Source organism: Bufo gargarizans, chromosome 6, assembly GCF_014858855.1.
Source record: "Bufo gargarizans isolate SCDJY-AF-19 chromosome 6, ASM1485885v1, whole genome shotgun sequence".
In the NCBI taxonomy this organism is placed as follows: Eukaryota; Metazoa; Chordata; class Amphibia; order Anura; family Bufonidae; genus Bufo; species Bufo gargarizans.
In genome coordinates, this window is record NC_058085.1 from 17,647,136 (window position 1) to 17,672,364 (window position 25,229).

A 25,229-nucleotide genomic window follows, 5' to 3' on the forward strand; every position below is an offset into this window, starting at 1 on the left:
AGATAAAGTTATCAATACCTTAAAAGCCAACAGGAAAAAAGTTACTGCCGCCACTTATCTAAAAATCTGGAAAAAGTACTGCTCATGGCTGGGAAAAGTCTCTCCCAATATATCATCTCTTTCCATACAAAAGATCTTGGAATTTCTACAAAGAGGCCTAGACCTAGGCCTTAGGCCTAGTACTTTGATGGTGCAAATATCAGCCCTGGGGGCTTTCTACGATACTAACCTAGCAAACTATAGATGGATTAGAAGTTTTATTAAAGCAGCTTCTAGCATTAGACCTTCCCTTAAACATAACATTCCTCTATGGGACTTAGATCTAGTCCCTAATGGGTTGAAAAATTCTCCATTTGCCCTAGTAAGAGATATTTCCTTAAAACATCTCTTTTAAGACGGCCTTTTTAACAGCAATTACATCTACTAGACGCATAGCAGAAATCCAGGTCTAGCAGTAATACTTTCTATAGACACTATCATCTGAACTTTTGTGCTTCAGCAGATTTGGACTTTGGCCAAAGAGTGTTGCAAGCATTTACCACCCCTACTTAGTAATCTGTTAGTTCTCATCCGTAGCCGTCATGGTGGATGAAATAGAAAAAACGTTATTAGACTTACCGGTAATTCTGTTTCCTTGAATCCATATATTTCCTCCCATGAAATGTTGTATATATTATGAGGTAATAATAAAAAAAAGATATAAAAAATATATATAAACATTTAAAAAAAATAATAATAAAAAAAAGATAAGTGTGTGTGTGTGTGTGTGTGTATATATATATACCCACTTTGGCATCTGGTACACACTGAGGGTGGGGACTTCTGAAACTCTCTCTCTCTCTCTCTCTCTCTCTCTGTATTTCCTGCCCCTACAGAGGTCAAGGGGTCAATCTCATCGGTAGCCATCATGGTGGATTCAAGGAAACAAAATTACCGGTAAGTCTAATTACGTTTTTTTTTGCAAATCTGACATGTGTCACTTTATGTGGTAATAGCTTTGGAACACTTTTACTTATCCAAGCTATTCTGAGAGTGTTTTTTTGTGACACATTGTACTTCATGAGAGTCATAAATTGAAGTCAATATATTTCACCTTTATTTGTGAAAAAATCCCAAATTTGCCCAAAAATTTGAACAATTAGCAAATTTACAAATTTTATTGTCTCTACTTTTATAACAGATAGTGATACCTCATATAATAGTTATTACTTTACATTCCCCATATGTCTACTTTATGCTTGGATCATTTTGAAAATGACATTACATTTTTTGGGGACGTTAGAAGTTTAGAAGCAAATCTTGAAATTTTTCATAAAATTTCCAAAGCCCTTTTTTTAACCCCTTAGGGACCCATGACGTACCAGTACGGCATGGATCCCGATTCCTTAAGGACCCATGACGTACCGGTACATCATGAGTTTAAAGTGAGATTGTGGCGCCCAGGGGTTAATCCACACAGGATGCCAGCTGAAATCATTCAGCCGGCATCCTGTCACAATGCTGGGGGGGTCATATGACCCCCCCCCCCCCCCCGTATCGGCGATCGCAGCAAACCGCAGGTCAGTTCAGACCTGCGATTTCTGCAGTTTCTGATCACCGCGGTCCCTGACCGCGGCAATCAGAAACTTTAGTGTGGCGAAAATATATATTTATCACCCCCCCTGCACTTCTGAATGATTTTAGCCCGGTGGGAGGTGCAGGGGGGGTGTTGTGGGCGGTGCGGCAGGCGGGATCGCGTTCCGCCTCCCGCCGAATAATCGTTGGTGTACAGTGGTTATACCAGGGTGTCAGCACATTGCTGACACCCTGGTATAAATGGCTGACATCTGTGAATGGATGTCAGCCGTTTAACCCTTTCCATACAACGGTCCGTACAGACCGCTGTATGGAAAGAGTTAACAGTAAGATGCGGCGCCCTCCCTCTCCCATCGGGGGGCTTCTGTGCCTTTGAAGCCCCCCGACAGGATGGGATGACAGAGGGAAGGAGCCCCAGTCCTTACCCTTCCCCGTCTGCGAAGTTGTGGCCACAACTTCACAGACGGGAAAGGTTCCCATGGCAACAGGACGCCTTCTCAGGCGTCCTGCTGTCCATGGTGCTGAACAGATCTGTGCTAAAGGCATAGATCTGTTCAGACAAGGTGTAAGTAAAATACAGTACAGTACAATATATATTGTACTGTATTATACAGACATCAGACCCACTGGATCCTCAAGAACCAAGTGGGTCTGGGTAAAAAAAAAAAGTAAAAAAATGAAAAAGAAAGTAAAAATCAAAAAAGCACATTTATCACTGACTAAAAAGGAAAAAAAAAATCCCTACAAATGTTTGGTATCGCCGCGTCCGTAACGATCTGATCTATAAAACAGTTATGTTACTTTCCCTGCACGGTGAACACCATAAAAATAAAAACTATGAGAAAATCGAAATTTTGTCCACCTTACTTCCCAAAAAAGGTAATAAAAGTTATCAAAAAAAATGGATGTACGCCACAATAGTGCCAATCAAACCGTCATCTCATCCCGCAAAAAATGAGACCCTACCCAAGATAATCGCCCAAAAACTGAAAAAACTATGGCTCTTAGACTATGGAAACACTAAAACATGATTTTTTTTGTTTCAAAAATGAAATCATTGTGTAAAACTTACATAAATAAAAAAAGTATACATATTAGGTATCGCCGTGTCCGTATCGACCGGCTCTATAAAATTACCACTTGATCTAACCTTTCAGATGAATGTTGTAAATAACAAAAAAAAAACGGTGCCAAAAAAGCTATTTCTTGTTACCTTGCCGCACAAAAAGTGTAATATAGAGCAACCAAAAATCATATGTACCCTAAACTAGTACCAACAAAACTGCCACCCTATCCCATCGTTTCTAAAATGGAGTCACTTTTTTGGAGTTTCTACTCTAGGGGTGCATCTGGGGGGATTCAAATGGGACATGATGTCAAAAAAAACAGTCCAGCAAAATCTGCCTTCCAAAAACCGTATGGCATTCCTTTCCTTCTGCGCTCTGCCGTGTGCCCGTACAGCGGTTTACAACCACATATGAGGTGTTTCTCTAAACTACAGAATCAGGGCCATAAATATTGAGTCTTGTTTGGCTGTTAACCCTTGCTTTGTTCCTTGAAATAAAATATTAAAATGGAAAATCTGCCAAAAAAGGGAAATTTTGAAATTGTATCTCTATTTTCCATTAAATCTTGTGCAACACCTAAAGGGTTAACAAAAATTTTAAAATCAGTTTTGAATACCTTGAGGGGTGTAGTTTCTTAGATGGGGTCACTTTTAGGGAGTTTCTACTCTAGGGGTGCATCAGGGGGCTTCAAATGGGACATGGTGTAAATAAACCAATCCAGCAAAATCTGCCTTCCAAAAACCAAACGGCGCACCTTTCACTCTACGCCCCACTGTGTGGCCGTACAGTAGTTTACGGCCACATATGGGGTGTTTCTGTAAACGGCAGAGTCAGGGCAATAAAGATACAGTCTTGTTTGGCTGTTAACCCTTGCTTTGTTAGTGTAAAAAATGGGTTAAAATAGAAAATTAGGCAAAAAAATGAAATTCTCAAATTTCATCCCCAAGGGATTAACGAAGTTTGTAAAATCCGTTTTGAATACCTTGAGGGGTGTAGTTTATAGAATGGGGTCATTTTTTAGTGGTTTCTATTATGTAAGCCTCGCAAAGTGACTTCAGAGCTGTAGTGGTCCCTAAAAATTGGGTTTTTGTAAATTTCAGAAAAATTTCAATATTTGCTTCTAAAGTTCTAAACCTTGTAACACCCCCAAAAAATAAAATATCATTCCCCAAATAATTCAAACATGAAGTAGACATATGGGGAATATAAAGTCATCAAAAATGTTTAGGGTATTACTATGTATTACAGAAGTAGAGAAACTGAAACTTTGAAATTCGCAAATTTTTCTAAATTTTTGGTAAATTAGGTATTTTTTTATGCAAAAAATTTTTTTTTTTTTAACTTCATTTTACCAGTGTCATGAAGTACAATATGTGACGAAGAAACAATCTCAGAATGGCCTGGATAAGTCAAAGCGTTTTAAAGTTATTACCACTTAAAGTGACAGTGGTCAGTATTGCAAAAAATGGCCAAGTCCTTAAGGTGAAATAGGGCTGTCCTTAAGGGGTTAAGGACCAGTTCAGGTCTGAAGTCACTTTGTGAGGCTTACATAATTGAAACCACCCAAAAATCACCCCATTTTAATAACTACGCCCCTCAGGGTATTCAAAACTGATTTTGTTAACCCTTTAGGTGTTCCACAAGAATTAATGGGGTATACCTGCTACCTGGTCCTCTGGTGGACACAGGCAGCTCTGTAAGTAGCACCAAGCACCACACTACACTACACCCCTCCCTGTCACTTATTAACCCCTGATCACCCCCCTGTCATTGATCACCCCCCTGTAAGGCTCCATTGAGAAGTCCGTATGTGTTTCGCGGATCCGCAAAACACGAACACCGGCAATGTGCTTTCCGCATTTTGCGGATCCGCACATTGCCAGAACTATATAGAAAATGCCTTTTTCTTGTCCGCAATTGCGGACAAGAATAGGACATGTTCTATAGGCTCTACAAAAAACGCAGTGTTCGCCCGATCAGGCCTTATCTTGTGTGCACACTTGCGTTCAGTCCGCCCCACCGCAGTGACAGAAATATTTTTTTTTCTGATCACGGCAAAAACACCGTAAAATCTCTGCGGTGCTATAAAGATCACTTTTGAGGGGCATGGCAAGTTCATAGAATATATTTTATTTTTTTGGGCACAAGTTAGCGGAAAATGATATATATATTTTTTTCTCTTACAAAATCATTTTCCGCTAACCTGTGCCCAAAAAAAATAATATTCTAGGAACTCGCCATGCCCCTCACGGAATACCTTGGGTTGTCTTCTTTCCAAAATAGGGTCACTTGTGGGGTATTTATACTGCCCTGGCATTTTAGGGGCCCTAAAGCATGAGAAGAAGTCTGGAATCCAAATGCCTAAAAATGCCCTCCTAAAAGGTACTCATTGGAATTTGGGCCCCTTTGCGCACCTAGGCTGCAAAAAAGTGTCACACATATGGTATCGCCGTACTCAGGAGATGTAGGGCAATGTGTTTTGGGGTGTATTTTTACATATACCCATGCTGGGTGAGAGAAATATCTCTGTAAAATGACAACTTTGTATTTAAAAAATTGGAAAAGTTCTCCTTTACAGAGATACATTTTTTTGCAAAACATTCGGTAAATCTCGATTAATAACAAAAAAGTAAAAATATCAGCAGCAATGAAATACCACTAAATGAAAGCTCTATTAGTGAGAAGAAAAGGAGGTAAAATTAATTTGGGTGGTAAGTTGTATGACCGAGCAATAAACCGTGAAAGTAGTGTAGTGCAGCATTGTAAAAAGTGGTCTGGTCATTAAGGTGGTTTAAGCTAGGGAAGCTGAGGTGGTTAAGTGGAGAAAATTGGCTTGTACCTCACAGGTTTTTTTTTGCCTTCCTCTGGATCAACTTGCAGGATGACAGGCCGAACTGGATGGACAAATGTCTTTTTTCGGCCTTATATACTATGTTACTATGTTTTAAAAAAAAAAAGCCATCCCTGCTTTGTACTCTCAAGTGGCGGTGAATGTAGGCCACTCCTTGCAATTCTAGCTGTGCAGCAAGGTGCACACAATGGACACCTGGAGCAAGGGTTACGGACTGGAACAGTTCATGCCTTTCACAGCCCATTTGATCAATGTCTTTTGCAGTGAGGCAGCACTGTAGCAAGAAGGCCAGGTCCTATTGACACCCCCACGTTTGTTCCGACACCAGGCACTTATCGGCCTCCTCCATGGATATCCTCCTGTCCCAAACAGAAGCAGGGCAGAACATCGCTCCCACTCCCCCCTTCTTCCTATCATGTGAAGTGTTGTGATGCCGTTTTAGAGAGGATCTCCCTGGGTGATAGTAGCCACATAGCCAAATACTTTCTAAAGTGCATCAAGCAGCATCAAACAACCGCGCTGGCTGTCTCCTCACCTAACTCCAACTGGGCAAGGTGGTCAGAGACCATTGCAGGAACATTGTGGCTGCTTTGTGTTTGGGAGAAATAACACATACTCCCTGAATGATGCATGTGATAAATCTAGCCGTGCAGCGTTTGTTAGGAAAAAGCACAGTGGCTTTTGGAAGATACTAATAATAGTAATAATAATCCTATTAATTGGGGGAAATCATATATGTTGATGTTGGGAGACCACAGGGGTCTTTAAAGGTGCAGGTGTTGGGAAAACAAGAAAACTTTTAATATTTGGGGATACAAATCTCCGGAAACATAGGAGAATATGAAAAATTAAATGTACTTCCCCTAATAAAAGAACTTAGGGCCAAAATACATGTCTGGCGTAGATTACCAATTTCAATACAGGGTCGGGTAAACTTAATAAAAATGGTCTTTCTCCCTAAAATATTATATGTCCTTCAAAATTCCCCAGTCAGGTTGTCGCAGGATACCTTTAGATTGCTTGATAGGTTAATGGGAGATTTTCTTTGGAAAGGTAAGATTCCCAGAATAAAGAGAGAGATACTTCAGCTCCCAGTGAGAGAAGGTGGATGAGCAGTTCCGAATTGGTTTTTTTATTATATAATTACACAATATGGTCAAATAAAGAGTAGTTTGGATGGGTTGGTGGGTAGTCAGGTAGTAAATAGACTGGGATGGAAAGAAGAATGGAACTTTTTAGAGGTGTTGGAATCGGGTACACTGGGAGGAAAAAATACAGGAAATAGAGTTTTAAATTTAATGGAATATATATGGGTAGAGATTAAAAAAATACTAGAGATTAAAGGGTTTTTGCAATACACACCTATATGGAAAAATATTAACCTTAAGGAACTGCAGGGGATTAAAATGTATATTGACTGGGATAAAAATGGGATGAAATACTTAAACCAGATATTCGAACAGGGTAAATTGAAAGACTTTAATACAATGGTTAGAGAGTTTGGTATACCGTATAAGGACATATATAAATACTTTCAGCTTAGGAATGCATTGAGGTCAGTTATGCAAGAGGATAAATATAAGATGGAAAGATCTGAGATATTACACAAATTTACTAATCTGGGTGAAAGAAGAGGAATAACGGCAAAAAGATATAAGATACTGATGGGGGGGAAAAAGAAACGGGTTACAATATTAGCTAGGAAAAAATGGGAGAATGAACTGGAATTCTTTACGGAAGAAAAATGGAACGATGCATTAAAGAATTATTCTCGAGTCTCAAACAGGGGTTCACATAAGATTTCACAATTTTTTGTGGTTCATAGGTTGCATAGATCCCCATGGATATTGAAAAGAATGGGCGTTAGATCCTCGGATGATGTGTAAAATGTGGGGGAGAGAGAGCTGACTTAATGCATTGCTTCTGGAGATGTCCCAGATTGTTTAGATATTGGACAGAAATAACAGATACTATATATCGAATTTTGAAGGTTCAAATATCAGAAGATCCGATGACGTGTATTCTGGGGGCAACCGAACATCTGGGTTTAAATAGATATAAAAAGTTAATGTGAATGATTATTGTAATGACCCGTTGGATGGTCTGATACTGTATATTTAATGTGTTTTGTATAACAATAAAGAAATATTTAAAAAAATAAATAAAAATAATAATCCTATAATATAATCATAATCGGTTCTCACGTCTCCTGTCCTTTTACTATAAACAGTGGTAGCAGGGTGTTCTAGTGGTGATAGATAATCAGTTCGCGCCTCTCCTGTGTTCTCCCCTGTCCTTACACTATAAGCAGTGATAAGCAGAGTGTTCTAGTGGTGATAGATAATCAGTTCTCTCCTCTCCTGTGTTCTCCCCTGTCCTTACACCATTAACAGTGATAGTAGAGTGTTCTACTGGTGATAGATAATCAGTTCTCACTCTCCTGTGTTCTCCGCTGTCACTTATACTAGGTACAGTATCTTCCTGCCTGCAGTTATCCCAAAACTTCTAGATAGAACAGGAAGACAGCATTAAAGGGTTTGTTCAGGAATAAGTAACTTTTCACATGTGTCCGCAGCCTCTACTATGGAAAGAGTCATACCTACCTGCTACCCTTAGCTCTGGTTATGTGTGCCAGCTCCTGTGTGTCCATCTTCCAGTAAATGTGGTTTGCTCCCTCGCTGGCACAGGCAATGACTGGCTTTAGTGGTGATGTGTTTCTTGTGGACATGTTACCCCTGAATCCAGTCATTGGCTGCAGCAGAGCAGATGATTATGCCCATTCCGAGGAGGTAAATAAGCCATGGATCGAAAGAACTTTGGCTTACCAGCTTCACAGCCCTGGGGCGGCCAGCAAGGGCAACAGGTGCACAATGTAATGTTATATACACACAATGTAATGTTAGGGATGGAATATAAGGGCTACTCTCCCTGCATTGCAAACTGGTTGGAATAATGAAGCAATCAGATTGGATTTATACAGGAGACCTGCAGATATTTGAGTCAGATAACTCCTGCTGTCCGGTCATTTTTGATCATCATTCTAATTACTGATCTTTTCAGGTCATATAAAACCTTCCACACGACTTCTCCAACCGTCTGATGACTTCTACAATATTTCTTTCACAGCTTGTTGTGAATCCGGGTGAAGATCTGAACAATATTAATCCTACAGAGACAGATGTGAGGAGTGATGAGCAGAGTACAGAGGACATTCCTGCAGATAACCGCCCAGGTGAGTAGTGACCACTAAGGGTACTTTCACACTTGCGGCAGGACGGATCCGACAGGCTGTTCACCATGTCGGATCCGTCCTGCGGCTATTTCGCCGTGCCCGCGGACCGCCGCTCCATCTCCATTGACTATAATGGGGACGGGGGCGGAGCTCCGGCGCAGCACAGCGCTGCACGGAGAAAGGCCGCCGGACTAAAATTACTGCATGTCAGGCTTTTTAGTCCGGCGGCTTTCTCCGTGCACCGCCGTGCTGCGCCGGAGCTCTGCCCCCATCCCCATTGTAGTCAACGGGGACGGAGCGGCGGTCCGCGGGCACGGCGAAATAGCCACAGGACGGATCCGACATGGTGAACAGCCTGTCGGATCCGTCCTGCCACTAGTGTGAAACTAGCCTTAGTAAAGCAGAGAGGTCTCTAAGATTCTGCTTCTACAAATACAAAAAAAATTGATCTGTTGCGCAATGTGGGAATAATGATATTACAATTATTATTATTGATGAGTATATATGAAAGTATAAAGGAATAAACATTAATATCACATACAGAGAGACTTGTACACAATAACAATTACTACTAATAGTAATAAAGTTACTCCCAAGACCATATGGAGTAGGAACACTAGATGTCTGCAGGAGTTCCTACCTTTAGATACACACCCTCATCTTAGGGTGCCGTCCGACTCGGAAGTGTGACCATACACTCCATCTAAGTGCTTTTGTCTGGGACCAACCAATTTCCCCGATAGAAGAAACACTAGCCCAGTGTCCCCTAAAGAATCTAGGGCTAACGCGTTGGAACACACACATCTTTTTATTTGAGCATGTCTTTATAGTTTTCTGATTGCCTCATTCTACCTTGAGTCACGTGTACATCTAGCCGTTCTTGCTGATAAGAGATTGTTGGTGCTACTTTACTTTATTGTAGCACTATATTCATATATATTTCAGGGGTTAAGAATAATAGGAGTCTGTTTGTCTTGGGGCCTGTACTAAGAGAGACATGTATCTTTGTTCCTCCCTTTTTTTTTGTGGGTTTATAGTAAAAGTTAAGTTTTATTATTAATACTACCGCCCCTTTATGTTTTAACATTTGGTAACTAAACCACAAATTACTATCCCCCTGCAGTACAGTGTAGTTACTATACAGAGGTCTTCTCATGTCCCTCCAGGTTTCCTCTTCTGTAGCACTTTGCTTTTCTCCTTCTCTCTTCTGCTTCTTCCTTCCTTCCTTGCTTAGCAGCCAGTCCTAGCATTGTCTAGAATATGGCTTGATATATATATACTGGAACACCTTCCCACTTAAAATATACCTTTTATTTATCTACTAAAATCTGGCCTGCAGCCGGACGACAAGTAACAAGAGAGTCAGGAAAAACATATACTATACATATTATGTCATAATGTATAGAGTCAAGAGGTATAATGGTAATACATAGGAGTACACCCACATAACGTTACTCCATATGTGAATCACAAATAACTCAGGAGTTAATCACATACCAAGAAACCATGTTAAAGATTCAGTGATCGCCCAATGAATGTAAAACTATCATGGAGTGACATTGATACAGCGTAGTTGGTTTAAATATGAGGTGTTTTTGTGGTTACTCATGGTTAGCTGAGACACCAAGGATGAGACGTTTCTAAACCAGGTGGGAATCCAACACTGGTGAAATAAATCAATCAGGTGGTAATTTAGCACTGGTGGAATCTGGGGTGGTCCAGAGGCAATCGTAATGAAGGAATAAACTTTTAACAAATAATATTCATTGGATTCAGACACTCCCTTGAAAAGTCAGTATGGGGAGTACTACCTACACATTACCCTCCGTTACCCTAACTGGACTCAGCCCAGGGACACCCCTTAAAGGTAGAGGTTCCCTGTCCTCGTGCCTAGCATGACTCACCCTGTATTACCCTATCCTCAGAGACCTAAAGCAGATAACATAACTAAGACAATAAAAGAAAACACGAAACAAGCAAATTCCAACGTTACATTTCCCCAGCCAGTATGAATTCTGACTGGTTCGTCAGGGGAAGAGGAGAGAGATGCTCCTACATCAATGTCTCATAATAGAGATCTCCGATATCGTGTCCCTCAGTCGAGACCCTCCAGGAGTGTGAGCCCAAATGCAGGCAATAGATGACCGATGTCCCCAGGTCTGAGACAAAATCAGCGCCTTTTAAAGTATCCACCCCTATTTAGTCCCTCCCCCCTAAAATTCTACTCCTCTCCTATGGAGGATAAAGCCAAGTTCTATATAGGTCTCTGATGTAGCCTTGGTCCCACATATGATTGAAAGTACTATGTTCATAAGTTAAGTCACAAATTACCTTCCAGATGCATGCTGCGTTCCACCATGCGATTCAGGGACCAATCACAACAGGTGGCATACATCAGAGGGTACATACAGCTAATAACTAGTGATATTTCGTTTGTAAGGTGTACCAATATTCACAACATTATATTCCCTACCTAAAAGATATCAGAATGGGAATCAATTGGTTATAGAACATCAGACACCAATTAATATTGTATATACTAGAGAGGAGGAGGGGAGAGGGTCGAAAAAGGGGATTATGATGAAAATTGGGCATATATTATAATCATAACAAAGTTCCACCGGGTAAAACATTATTTTTAGCCATTATGGGGAAACTAATTATATGATAAACCCCATTCTGGCTACATGATATACAGAAAAAGGGGATCATTTTGGATCCGATATTTCAAAACATGACAGGATTCATGATATAACTTAAATCGCCATTGGTGGTTGGTTTATCCGGAGAAGGAGGGGGGGGGCCATCCAGCCGGTAGGCCCCAGACATACGGTCACTGAGACCAAGTTCATAGTCGTGTCCAAGTGGGCAAATCGTAGTCGTGTCCAAGTGGGTAAAATAGCACATATGGGGACATGACATCGGTAAAGGGAGAGGAAGAGAGCAGGAGAGCACCCCTTACAAGAAGGGGGACATGGTGAACGGGAGAACACCCATTTCATAAATAACATCCAAACGATAACTGTTCATTGAGACCATGTGGACTGTATGTTTTTAATCTATATATCCACTGGCATTCCTTCTGTAAGATCTTCTTATCCCAGTCTCCCTTACGTGGCGAGGGAGGGATGATGTCAATAATTTGGAAGCTCAGCAATCTAGCATCACCCCCATGGAACTCCAGTACATGATTAGCCATGGGTTTGTCTCGTCCATGTCTAATATCCCCTAGATGCTCTCCCACTCTCCTCCTCAACTCCCTTTTGGTCTTACCCACATAATTCATTGGGCATGAGCATGTTATGAGGTAAACCACTCCGCAACTCCTACAATTACCAAAATCCCTTATTTCAAAGGTTCTACCTGTCGAGGCACTTTTGAAGGTTTTTGATGTAATGATAAATGGACATGCTATGCATCCACTGCATTTAAATGTTCCCAGCGGTCTCCTATCCAACCAGGTTCCAGAGGTTTTTGGTGTCGTATAGAGACTATGTACCAAGAGATCCCTTATCGATTCCTAATTGTTTCTGTAAATAACATTCCATCCCTTTTCGAGATTTTAATATCTAGGAATGAGATCTTCCTATTATTTTGCGCCGACCTACGCAAATTTGCTCCTGGGCTGGTGGGAGGACCAACTTGTATTCAGCGATGTGGAGGAACCCTGGACCACCCACATTACCTTCTGGGGAAGGTATATTGATGACTTCTTTCTACTGTGGGATGGTCCAGAGGTTGCCTTCAAATCTTTTGTTACATTGCTGAATAACAATCCCATTGGGTTGAGATTTACCTATGAAATCAGTAATAGGGAGATCTCATTCCTAGATATTAAAATCTCGAAAAGGGATGGAATGTTATTTACAGCCGACGGCTACCAATAGCCTCCTACATTAGGCCAGTTTCCATCCAAACCCAGTCAAAAGAGGCATTCCGAAGGGCCAGTATATTCGCATCAGAAGGAACTGCATTGATACCTCCACTTTCATGGCGCAATCAAAGGACCTTAGGGACAGGTTCTTAAACAGAGGTTACCCGGATCAGACATTAAAGAAGGCCTTTAGACATTCCCTTTCCCTTAATAGAGAACATTTTTTGGATCCCCATAAAAAGGGCCTGGTACAGGATAAGATCATAAGGGTTATTGGGACTTTCGACGACTCTCATGAGAGAGTTTTCGAAATCTTGAGAAGACACTGGGATATCCTCCGAATAGATAGGGACCTCGTGGATGTACTCCCATTTAAACCAGGGATTACCTTCAGGAGGGGTAAATCGATAAGGGATCTCTTGGTACATAGTCTCTATATGACACCAAAAACCTCTGGAACCTGGTTGGATAGGAGACCGCTGGGAACATTTAAACGGGTAGAACCTTTGAAATAAGGGATTTTGGTCATTGTAGGAGTTGCGGAGTGGTTTACCTCATAACATGCTCATGCCCAATGAATTATGTGGGTAAGACCAAAAGGGAGTTGAGGAGGAGAGTGGGAGAGCACCTAGGGGATATTAGACATGGACGAGACAAACCCATGGCTAATCATGTACTGGAGTTCCATGGGGGTGATGCTAGATCCCTGGGCTTCCAATTTATTGACATCATCCCTCCCTCACCACGTAAGAGAGACTGGGACAAGAAGATCTTACAGAAGGAATGCCAGTGGATATATAGATTAAAAACATACAGTCCACATGGTCTCAATGAACAGTTATCGTTTGGATGTTATTTATGAAATGGGTGTTCTCCCGTTCACCATGTCCCCCTTCTTGTAAGCGGTGCTCTCCTGCTCTCTTTCTCTCTTCCTCTCCCTTTACCGATGTCATGTCCACATATGTGCTACTTTGCCCACTTGGACACGACTATAAATTACTCTCTTTGACACAACTATGAACTTGGTCTCAGTGACCATATGTCTGGGGCCCACTGGCTGGATTGCCCCCCCCCCCCTCCTTCTCCGGATTAACCAACCACCAATGGCGATTTAAGTTATATCATGAAACCTGTCATGTTTTGAAATATCGGATCAAAAATGATCCCCTTTTTCTGTATATCATGTAGCCAGAATGGGGTTTATCATATAATTAGTTTCCCCATAATGGCTAAAAATAATGTTTTACCCGGTGGAACTTTGTTATGATTATAATATATGCCCAATTTTCACCATAATCCCCTTTTTTGACCCTCTCCCCTCCTCCTCTCTAGTATATACAATATTAATTGGTGTCTGGTGTTCTATAACCAATTGATTCCCATTCTGATATCTTTTAGGTAGGGAATATAATGTTGTGAATATTGGTACACCTTACAAACGAAATATCACTAGTTATTAGCTGTATGTACCCTCTGATGTATGCCACCTGTTGTGATTGGTCCCTGAATCGCATGGTGGAACGCAGCATGCATCTGGAAGGTAATTTGTTACTTAACATATGAACATAGTACTTTCAATCATATGTGGGACCAAGGCTACATCAGAGACCTATATAGAACTTGGCTTTATCCTCCATAGGAGAGGAGTAGAATTTTAGGGGGGAGAAACAATATCGGAGATCTCTATTATGAGACATTGCTGTAGGAGCATCTCTCTCCTCTTCCCCTGACGAACCAGTCAGAATTCATACTGGCTGGGGAAATGTAACGTTGGGATTTGTTTGTTTCGTGTTTTCTTTTATTGTCTTAGTTATGTTATCTGCTTTAGGTCTCTGAGGATAGGGTAATACAGGGTGAGTCATGCTAGGCACGAGGACAGGGAACCTCTACCTTTAAGGGGTGTCCCTGGGCTGAGTCCAGTTAGGGTAACGGAGGGTAATGTGTAGGTAGTACTCCCCATACTGACTTTTCAAGGGAGTGTCTGAATCCAATGAATATTATTTGTTAAAAGTTTATTCCTTCATTACGATTGCCTCTGGACCACCTCGGATTCCACCAGTGCTAAATTACCACCTGATTGATTTATTTCACCAGTGTTGGATTCCCACCTGGTTTAGAAACATCTCAGCTAACCGTGAGTAACCACAAAAACACCTCATATTTAAACCAACTACGCTGTATCAATGTCACTCCATGATGGTTTTACATTCATTGGGCGATCACTGAATCTTTAACATGGTTTCTTGGTATGTGATTGACTCTTGAGTTATTTGTGATTCACATATGGAGTAACTTTATGTGGGTGTACTCCTATGTATTACCATTATACCTCTTGACTCTATACATTATGACATAATATGTATAGTATATGTTTTTTCTGACTCTCTTGTTACTTGTAGTCCGGCTGCAGGCCAGATTTTAGTAGATTAATAATAAAAGGTATATTTTTTCAGTGGGAAGGTGTTCCAGTATATATTGATTTTTTTTTCTTCCCTTATATATATTTACTGCAAAGCGGTTTCTTTTATGTGGTAGAATATGTCTTGGACACATCCTTTTGGTGGTTCCTTATGGTTTTCTAGCAATTTTCTGTTAACTCTTGAAGACTGATAGAAGCAGCTGGAATGTTGGGATTTTCCAGCATTTTCCTGCCCCACTAGCCATGTTCCACCTACTGGACAGTTGTCAGCCATTCTTTAGATAACTGACAACTACAGTACCTTTGATATACTAATGGCCCGTTGTCCGGATAGACAGTACTCGCTCACACTGGCTTTAAGAGGACAAGTATAGGTTCTAATCACCAGAAAGTTGCTGAAAACAGGATACCAATACAATATATGGCTTACGGTATTTTCCTAAGAAATTCTTAAAAAACTGTATTTCTTACACGTGCATAAATAAATTCACCTACTCGCCATGACATGTTATCAATGGGGTTATTAACCCCTTAGTGACCACCCATATGCCTTTTTACGGCAATCACTAAGGGGCCTTAGGATAGGCCGCCCCTTTTTTTTTTACAGCGGCCCAGTCTAAGCGCTGCACGGGTCCCACATCACATGAGAGCCGCGTCCCTGCTTTAACAACCCAGACTGGCAGGAGTTGCGATCCGGGCTGTTTGACACTTTACATGCCGCGGGCAGTGGCACCTGCCGCATGTAAAGTGCTGACAGAGGGAGCGGACCCCCTCTGTCTCCCATCGGCACCCCGTAAATGCGATCGCGGGGTGCCGATGTATGTGAAGGCTGGCTGGGGTCTCGTGTAGGCCCCAGACCATCCTTGAGTAATTTCTAGCAGGCTGCGCCTCTCTGGTGCAGCCTGCTGGTCAATGACAGAATAGCAATGACATTAAAATGCAATGCACTATAGGCATAATTCATTTCATTTTAAAATCAATCAAAAAACTGTCTGTTATAGAATTGCTAATTTATTCTTAGTTGCCACCGAAAAAACATAATACCAAGCAATGGATCTTGGGAAGCGACAATGCAAAAAATGTTTTATTGCAAAAAAGTTTTAAAACTGAAAAAAAACAATGTATTTGGTATCACTGTAATTGTAGTGATCCAGAGAATAAAGATATTATGTTATTTATACCGAAAAATGAACGCCATAAAATTTATAATTAAAAATGCAGTGGCAGTATTGCTGTTTTTCCCATCTCCCTCCCAGAAAAAGTAATAAAAGCTTATCAGAAATTTTATGAAAAAAGGAAGAAAAACACTTAGGCCTCATGCACACGACCGTTGTGTGCACCCGTGGCCGTTGTGCCGTTTTCCGTTTTTTTTTCACGGACCCATTGACTTTCAATGGGTCCATGGAAAAATCAGAAAATGCACCGTTTGACAGCCGCATCCGTGATCCGTGTTTCCTGGCCGTGAAAAAAATAGGACCTGTCCTATTTTTTTCACGGCCAACAGTTCACGGACCCATTCAAGTCAATGGATCCGTGAAAAATCACGGATGCACACAAGATTGTCGTCCGTGATCCGTGTCCGTGATCCGTGTCCGTTTTTTCCTATCATTTCAATGGCAAACTTTACTTAGATTTTTTTTTCATTTTTCATGTCCGTGGATCCTCCAAAAAACAAGGAAGACCCACGGGCGAAAAAACGGTCACGGATCACGGACCTACGGACCCCGTTTTTGTGGACCTTAAAAAAAAACGGTCGTGTGCATGAGGCCTAAGTCAGTAAGGCCCAAAAGAGGCTGGTTACTAATTGGTTAAAAGATTTGACTCATTTGAGACAATTGGGGCATTTCACTACGATATGTCCCCATTGTCTAATAGGTGCGGGTCCAACCGATGAGACCCCCACCTATATAGAGAACAGAGCGGGCCAAAGTGCTGGCTGGAGGACTCTGGTCCGGCTACCACCAAGCGCTCTCCCCATAGAAGTGAATGGGAGCGCAGCACTCATGACCAGCAGCTGTTTCTATTCACTTCTATGGGCCTGAAGGAAATTGCCAAGCCAGTGCTGCGCGTGCACAGTGCACCCTCCACCACTTTCGGGGCTCCGTTTAGGAGATAGGTGCAGGTCCCAGTGGTGGGTTCCACACCTACCAGACAATAGTGGCATATCCTAGCGAACTGACCCCATTGTCTCAGATGAGACAACCCCTTTAATATAAATGCCTGACAATAGGAAGATGTTATGGTGTGGGCCATGCAGTTTGTTTACTTGACAGCGACAGGACTGAGATTTGGAGAGACCTCGGTGTGCACAGTGTCCTAGCTGCAGTGATGATGTTTGGGTCACAGGGTTATTCTTTGGCGCTATATGTAGTTTGTGTAATCGGGAAAGGCTGCAGGATAAGGCTACATTCACACAACAGTGAAAAATTGCACACAGCCGTTTTTAGAATACATTGAAGTCAATGGCGCTATTCACATGGCCATTTTTTTATAAGGCGAGTGAATAGTGTTTATGAAAAATAGGACATGATCTATTTGTTGCAATTTTCGCTGCCATTTGGACCCCATGTAAATCAATGGGACTATTTTTAATGGCCATTTAGACAGGAGTGCATCCATGTAATGGCCGTTTAAAATGGGTACACTAGTGGAAAATGGCCTTTTAGGGTTTAACTCCTTTAAAACACTTTGACTTATCCAGGCCATTCTGAGATTGTTTTTTCGTCACATATTGTACTTCATGACACTGGTAAAATTAATTAAAAATTAATTTGTATTTATCAAAAAAAATACAAAATTTACCAAAATTTGGGGAAAAATTGCTAATTTCCAAGTTTCAATTTCTCTACTTCTATAATACATAGTAATACCTCCAAAAATAGTTAATACTTTACATTCCCCATATGTCTACTTCATGTTTGGATCACTTTGGGAATGACATTTTAGTTTTTGGGGACGTTACAAGGCTTAGAAGTTTAGAAGCAAATCTTGAATTTTTCAGAAATTTTCAAAAACCCAATTTTTAGGGACCAGTTGAGGTTCTTTTGCTGGACTGGTTTATTTACATCATGTCCCATTTGAAGCCCCCCGATGCACCCCTAGAGTAGAAACTCCATAAAAGTGACTCCATCTAAGAAACTACCCCCCTTAAGGTATTTAAAACTGATTTTACAAACTTTGTTAACTCTTTAGACTACTTTCACACTGGCGTTTCTGGGTCCGCTTGTGAGATCCTTTTCAGGGCTCTCATAAGCGGCCCAAAACGGATTAGTTTAGCCCCAATGCATTCTGAATGGATAAGGATCTGTTCAGAATGCATCAGTTTGCCTCGGTTCAGCCTCCATTCCGCTCTGGAGGCGGACACCAAGCAGCGTTTTGATGTCCGCCTGACTATGCGGAGCCAAACTGATCCGTCCTGACTTACAATGTAAGTCAACGGGGACAGATCTGTTTTCACTGACACAATATGGTGCAATTGATAACGGATCCGCCTCCCATTGACTTTCAGTGTAAGTCAAAACAGATTAGTTTGCATTATTTTTTGTTCATGGTAATGCAAACGGGTCCGTTCTGAACGGATACAATCGTTTGCATTATAGGTGCGGATCCGTCTGTGCAGATACTAGACGGATCCGCACCTAACGCAGGTGTGAAAGTAACCTTAGACGTTGTACAAGAGTTATTGGCAAATGAAGATGAAATTTGAGAATTTAAATTTTTGGGCAAATTTTCAATTTGAATCCATTTTTTCCAGTAACAAAACATTTTAGTATCTCCATAGGCTGTCTTTTTTTTTTTGTTTGTTTTTAGCCGATTATCTTAGGTAGGGGCTAATTTTTTGTGGAATGAGAAGACTGTTTTATTGGCACTATTTTGGGGGGGCATATGACTTTTTGATCGCTTGCTATAATATTTTTGTGATGTAAGGTGACAAAAAAAAAACCTTTTTTTTTTTGCACCATTTTTATTTTCATTTTTTTTTTACCATGTTCATCTGAGGGGTTAGTTCATGAGGTATTTTTTAAGAGCAGATTTTTACAGACGTGGCGATACCTAATATGTCTACTTTTTTAAATTTATTTTAGTTTTACTAAATAATAATTTTTTTTAAATCTTTTTTTTAGTTTTAGTGTCTCAAGTCTGAGAACCAGTTTTTTTTTCCGATTGTCAGTGGCTAAATTGGGATATAAATTTTGTACTCAATGATAGTGTGGTACTCCCTGAAGCAACTGTCAACGCAGAGGCCCGGATGATCGGGGCACGTGTCACACTGAGTGGTGGTGTCCTTCCGTATCCCCCTCCTGCGACACACTCTGCACTTTTTTGGGGTTCGTCCCTTCCAGTATGGGGACCACACCTGGAAAGTGTTGGCCAGGAACGATCCGGGTGCCTCCAGTTCCCGAGGTACTCCTGCCTGCTATTTCCCGGTCAGAAAATATGGGCATTGAGGACTGCCTCATAGAACTGAAGGAATGTCCCTGTGTTGCCAGCGCTTCGGGATAGTACAAAAAAGTTGTACAAAGCAACCTGTACCAAGTAGAACGCAACTTTTTTGTACCATGCCCGGGTTTTGCACATGGCGTAATATGGCTTGAGGACTTGATCAGAGAGATCGACTCCTCCCATATACCGATTGTAGTCGATGATATAATCGGGCTCAAGGACCGTTGCCGTGGTACCTCGCACAGGGACAGGGGTGATGCTGTTACCGTGAATTGTGACCAGTATAAGGACATCCCTCTTGTCCTTATATCTGACCAGCAACAGGTTTCCACTGGTAAGTGCACGGGTCGCACCCCTGGGGATAGGTACCTGGAGGGGGTGGGTAGGGAGGCCGCGTTGATTTTTCCGCATGGTCCCACAAGCGGACGTGGATCTGGCAGCGAGGCATTGGAACAAGGGGATACTAGTATAAAAGTTATCCACGTACAGGTGGTAACCCTTATCTAACAGTGGGTGCATAAGGTCCGACACAAGTTTCCCGCTAACACTTAGAGTGGGGGGACATTCTGGGGGTTGAATACGGGAATCTTGCCCCTCATACACACGAAACTTGTAAGTGTACCCTGAGGTACTCTCACAAAGTTTGTACAGCTTCACGCCATACCTCGCCCGCTTTGAGGGAACATACTGGCAATGAGAAACTCATCATGAAAGCAATGAGAGACTCATCAACCGCGACCTCCCTTCCAGGTACATAGGCCTGTACAAATTTGGCTCCAAAGTGATCGATGACCGGCCTGATTTTGTACAGTCGATCATAGCCACGATCACCTTGGGGGGGACATGCTGCATTATCTGAATAATGCAGGCATTTCCGGATGATCTCAAACCGGGAGCGTGTCATGGCCGTACTGTAAAGTGGGGCCTGGTAGAGGACGTCCCCACTCCAGTAATGCCTGACACTAGGTTTCTTGACTAGGCCCATGTGCAGCACGAGGCCCCAAAATGTCCTCATCTCGGCTGCAGTGACCGGAGTTTAGCCACCGGGCCTAGCCAAAAAGGAGCCCGGGAGTGTTGAGCAACAAACTGTTGGGCGTACAGGTTTGTTTGCTCCACCATTAGCTTTACAAAGTGGTCACTGAAAAAAAGACTAAAGTAGTCATATTCAGTGAAGCCGACTGTGGAAATCTGGAATAAAAACGTTCTGGGGTATACCATGCAAGTTCACCGGCAGGGGGCTCTGGTGGACTTAACTAGTGGGCCAGAAAACTAGTACGAGCCCCAGAGCTGCTCATACTAGGGTGGGCCACAGGGTCCCTATCATGGCGGTCCCCTTTCTCCGCCTGGCGGCATCTCTGCTGTCTTGGGGGCTCATCATCATCACTAGAGTGTTGACCACAGTCAGCGTACGCGCACACACAAAAAACAAAAGTTGGGGGGGCAAGCTGTGCTGTGGACCCCAGAGACCCAATTTAGGGTGATGCAATTAAAAAAAATATATATTTTTTTTCCACTAACTTTCCCTGAATATCCCTACCTAACCTGTCCCCAACCTTTCCCTAAATACCTGGGTGCACAGATTGGGGGTGCTGGGGCACAGATGAGGTTCTGGATGATGCTCTGGATCCTGATCTCTGCACAGATGGGGGGTGCTGGCTCTGAGATCCGACGCAGCGCTCCTCTCTACTCGGCTCCCGGACTGAAAAGGAGGATCAGAGGAGCGCTGCACTAATTTGAACCTCCCGCCCGGCCAGTCGACCAATGAGAGGCGATCCTGAGAGGTGATATCACATCACCTCTCAGGATCGCAGGATGGTGATTGGTGGTGTAATATCACAGCACCGATCACCATCCTGTTCCGGGTTATCAGGTCCCCAGAGACCCGAATAACCCGGAAACGCAGCAAACCACAGGTCTGAATTGACTACACGGGGGGTCACAGGACCCCCCAGCTCATTGTCCACGGGTTCCTGCTCAATGATTTGAGCAGGCACCAGGTTCCGATCACCGCCCCCCGCTGATCGGAAATACATAGGATGTATGCTCTATGTCTGTAAGAGGTTAAAATAAAAATAAATTGCCTTATCCGCTTGCACACAAAAGCCAGTCTCTCTTGGTGATGAAGGACCTGTGATACCAACGTGATGACATCACCATGTTCTCCTAGCATTATTGCGTAGGAGCGCATGGTGACATCATCCCACTGAGAGTGTAGGTCCTTTAGCACCAAACAATTGGCTGTTAAAAGTTAATGCAAACCGTCTAGACGACCAAGAAAGGGATGCAAAAAATGGTTGAAAAATGGCCATGAAAAACTGTGTCCGTTTTTTTAAGGCCTTTTTTCACGTGTGAATGTAGCCTTAAGAGGTCATACGAAAAAGTCTCACCACTGAACCCCAGAAATTTGCCTGCTGCTGGTAGGAGCATGATGTGCTCGGTATTACTTTAGCTTTATTCACAGTACAGGTGCTTCACTGATGTAAAGGGACAGCACAACTGCAGGGGGCGCACAAAGGGGGCATAACTACTGTGTGGGGGAACTTAGGGAGCATCAGTACTGTGAAGAGGGCACTAAATGGGAATTACACTGTGAAAGGGACACTGAGGAGAGATAACTATTGTGTGGGGCACAAAAAATTGATTCGTCGCCTCTTGTCCAGCGCTAGGAAATGTTTTATTTATATTCTCTTTTTAATGACTGATTAGGTGGGGGTTGCAGGGAAGTTGCTTAAAGTGGGAGCCAGTGCTTTCTAGTTATGCCCCTCGTTATGTGGTCTGTTTGACCACGACTGTTTTAGTCAGTTGATATTCTAATTGTAAGCCATGTCTTGTACTTTCTGTGGATTTTTTATATGGAAAAGTTATAAAACTTCAATACAATTTTAATGTTATTCATCAATAATAAAATGTTTTTGTTTTTGGCAGATGACTGTACCAGGAACTTAGCGAAACATCTGGTATCTTCAGATTTCGAAGTAGATGATTGTGGTATCACACGAGATACATTTGAAGAGCATGCCAATATGCAAGATATACACTCATCCAATCACAACAACAATGCATCATTTGATTCTTTTAAACAGGTGCGATCTTCTGATTCATCACAGACTGTAACACAGAATAAAAGTCACAGAAGACGTGCTAAACATAAAATAGCTCACGTAAAAGAGAAACCATTTTCATGTTCAGAATGTGGTAAATGTTTTGAGTACAAATCAATTCTTGTTATACATCAGAGAATTCATACAGGGGAGAAGCCATTTTCATGTTCAGAATGTGGGAAATGTTTTAAACAGAAATCAGATCTTGCTATACATCAGAGAATTCACACAGGAGAGAAGCCATTTTCATGTTCAGAATGTGGTAAATGTTTTCCCCAAAAATCTAATCTTATTGTACATCAGAGAACTCACACAGGGGAGAAGCCATTTTCATGTTCAGAATGTGGGAAATATTTTGAGTATAAATCAACTCTTGTTGCACATCAAAGAAATCACACAGGGGACAAGCCATTTTCATGTTCAGAATGTGGGAAATATTTTGAGTATAAATCAACTCTTGTTGTACATCAGAGAATTCACACAGGGGAGAAGCCATTTCCATGTTCAGAATGTGGGAAATGTTTTAACCGTAAATCAGATCTTGTTACACATCTGAGAATGCACACAGGAGAGAAGCCATTTTCATGTTCAGAATGTGGGAAATGTTTTAACATGAAATCAGAATTGGTTATACATCAGAGAAATCACACAGGGGAGAAACTGTTTTCATGTTCAGAATGTGGAAAATATTTTAACCAGAAATCATATCTTGTTACACATAAGAGAATTCACACAGGGGAGAAGCCATTTTTATGTTCAGAATGTGGTAAATGTTTTAACAGTAAATCACAACTTGTTATACATCAGAGAAATCACACAGGAGAGAAGCCATTTTCATGTTCAGAATGTGGGAAATGTTTTAACAGTAAATCATATCTTGTTATACATCAGAGAAATCACATAGGAGAGAAGCCATTTTCATGTTTAGAATGTGGGAAATGTTTTGAGTATAAATCAGCTCTTGTTGTACATCAAAGAAATCACACAGGGGAGAAGCCATTTTCATGTTCAGAATGTGAAAAATGTTTTAACCGTAAATCATCTCTTGTTGTACATCAGAGAATTCACACAGGAGAGAAGCCATTTTCATGTTCAGAATGTGATATGTGTTTTAACCTAAAATTATCTCTTGTTAAACATCAAAAAACCCACATATAAGAGAAGCCATCTTCATGCTTAGCCCGTTAGTGACCTCCCTTATGTGTTTTTTTTTGGTGGTCACTGGCTTTATTCTTTCAGATACTCCTTTTTACATGGAGCTAAAACAGCGCCTTGCATTCAGTTACTTAAGGTAGCCAAGGGCTTGGAGCGATGATTGGGATCGCTGTGAGAGCTCCCTAAACAAACATAGTCTCCTGTATTGAATGAATATTGGTAATCAAAGGACAGAAGATCCAGTTAAAAGTGAAACTAAGTCTACTTTCACACTGGTGTTTTGGCTTTCAGTTTGCGAGATCCGTTCAGGGCTCTCACAAGCGGTCCAAAACGGATCAGTTTGCATTCTAATGCATTCTGAATAGAAAAGGATCTGCTCAGAATGCATCAGTTTGCATCAGTTCAGTGTCCATTCCACTTTGGAGACGGACACCAAAACGCTGGTTGTAGCGTTTTGGTGTCCGTCTGATGAAACTGAGCCAAACGATCTGGGCTCTGTTTTGTATCACTGAGCCAGTTACTTGCCCACATGCAGACATTTTCTCCCGGTCCAAGCATTCTCATTTTGTATACCAACCTTTTATGTTGTACAGTGTCAAATGCTTTGGAGAAGTCCAGATATATGACATCCATTGATTCTCCGCTGTCAAGTCTAGAACTTACCTCCTAATAGAAACTGAGTAAATTAGTTTTACATGACCGATCCCTCATGAAGCCATGCTGATATGGCGTTATTTTCTTATTTTCTTTATTTTACTCCAAGATAGCATCTCTTTGAAAACCTTCAAACAGTTTACCCACGACAGATGTTAAACTTACCGACCTATAGTTTCTGGGCTCTGTTTTTGGACCCTTTTTGAATTTTGGCACCACATTTGCTTTGTGCCAATCCTGTGGAACATCCCCTGTCAGAATAGAGTCCTTAAATATCAGAAATAAGGATCTGGCTATGACATTACTTCTCTTATGATACGGTGGTATATGCCATCTGGTCCCAGCAATTTTGTCTATTTTAATCTTTTTAAGACGCTGGTGTACTTCTTCGTGGGTCAGACAGGGCACTTTTAATGAGGAATTTACTTTTACATTCTGCATTTCATCTGACAATTTTATTAGCTTTGCTTTTTCCTCATTGCTCTCTGCAACTCCCCCCTCATTACTCCGTAAAGGGCCGACAACTTAATATTTATACTTTTTACCATTTATATAATTGAAAAAAAATTTAGGGTTAGTTTTACTCTCTTTGGCAATTAATCTCTCTGTCTCTAGTTTGGCTGCTTTTATTTGTATTTACATATTACATTTTTTCTTTGTAGTTTTTTAATGCTTCCACGTTACCCTCCTGTTTTTAGTGATTTAAATGCTTTCTTTTTGTCATTTATTGCTTTCTTTACATTTTTATTTATCCACATTTTTCTAGTTCCTCAACCTTTTATTCCCATAAGGTATGTACCTTTCACAATTTGATTTTAGGATGCTTTTAAAAATATCCCATTTTGTGGCTGTATTTTT

At 41.5% G+C, this 25,229-nt stretch overlaps 1 protein-coding gene across 1 annotated transcript in view; it reads left to right on the top strand.

The window, feature by feature from the left end:
• Positions 1-24,046, top strand: part of LOC122940401 (zinc finger protein 585A-like) — a 245,560-nt gene extending 221,514 nt beyond the window's left edge. The window contains exon 6 of the mRNA XM_044297067.1: positions 22,693-24,046. Within this exon, the coding sequence (XP_044153002.1) occupies positions 22,693-23,720 (1,028 nt within the window). The 3' untranslated portion in view covers positions 23,721-24,046. The remainder of the gene's footprint in view (positions 1-22,692) is intronic.
• The last annotated feature ends 1,183 nt before the right edge of the window (positions 24,047-25,229 follow it).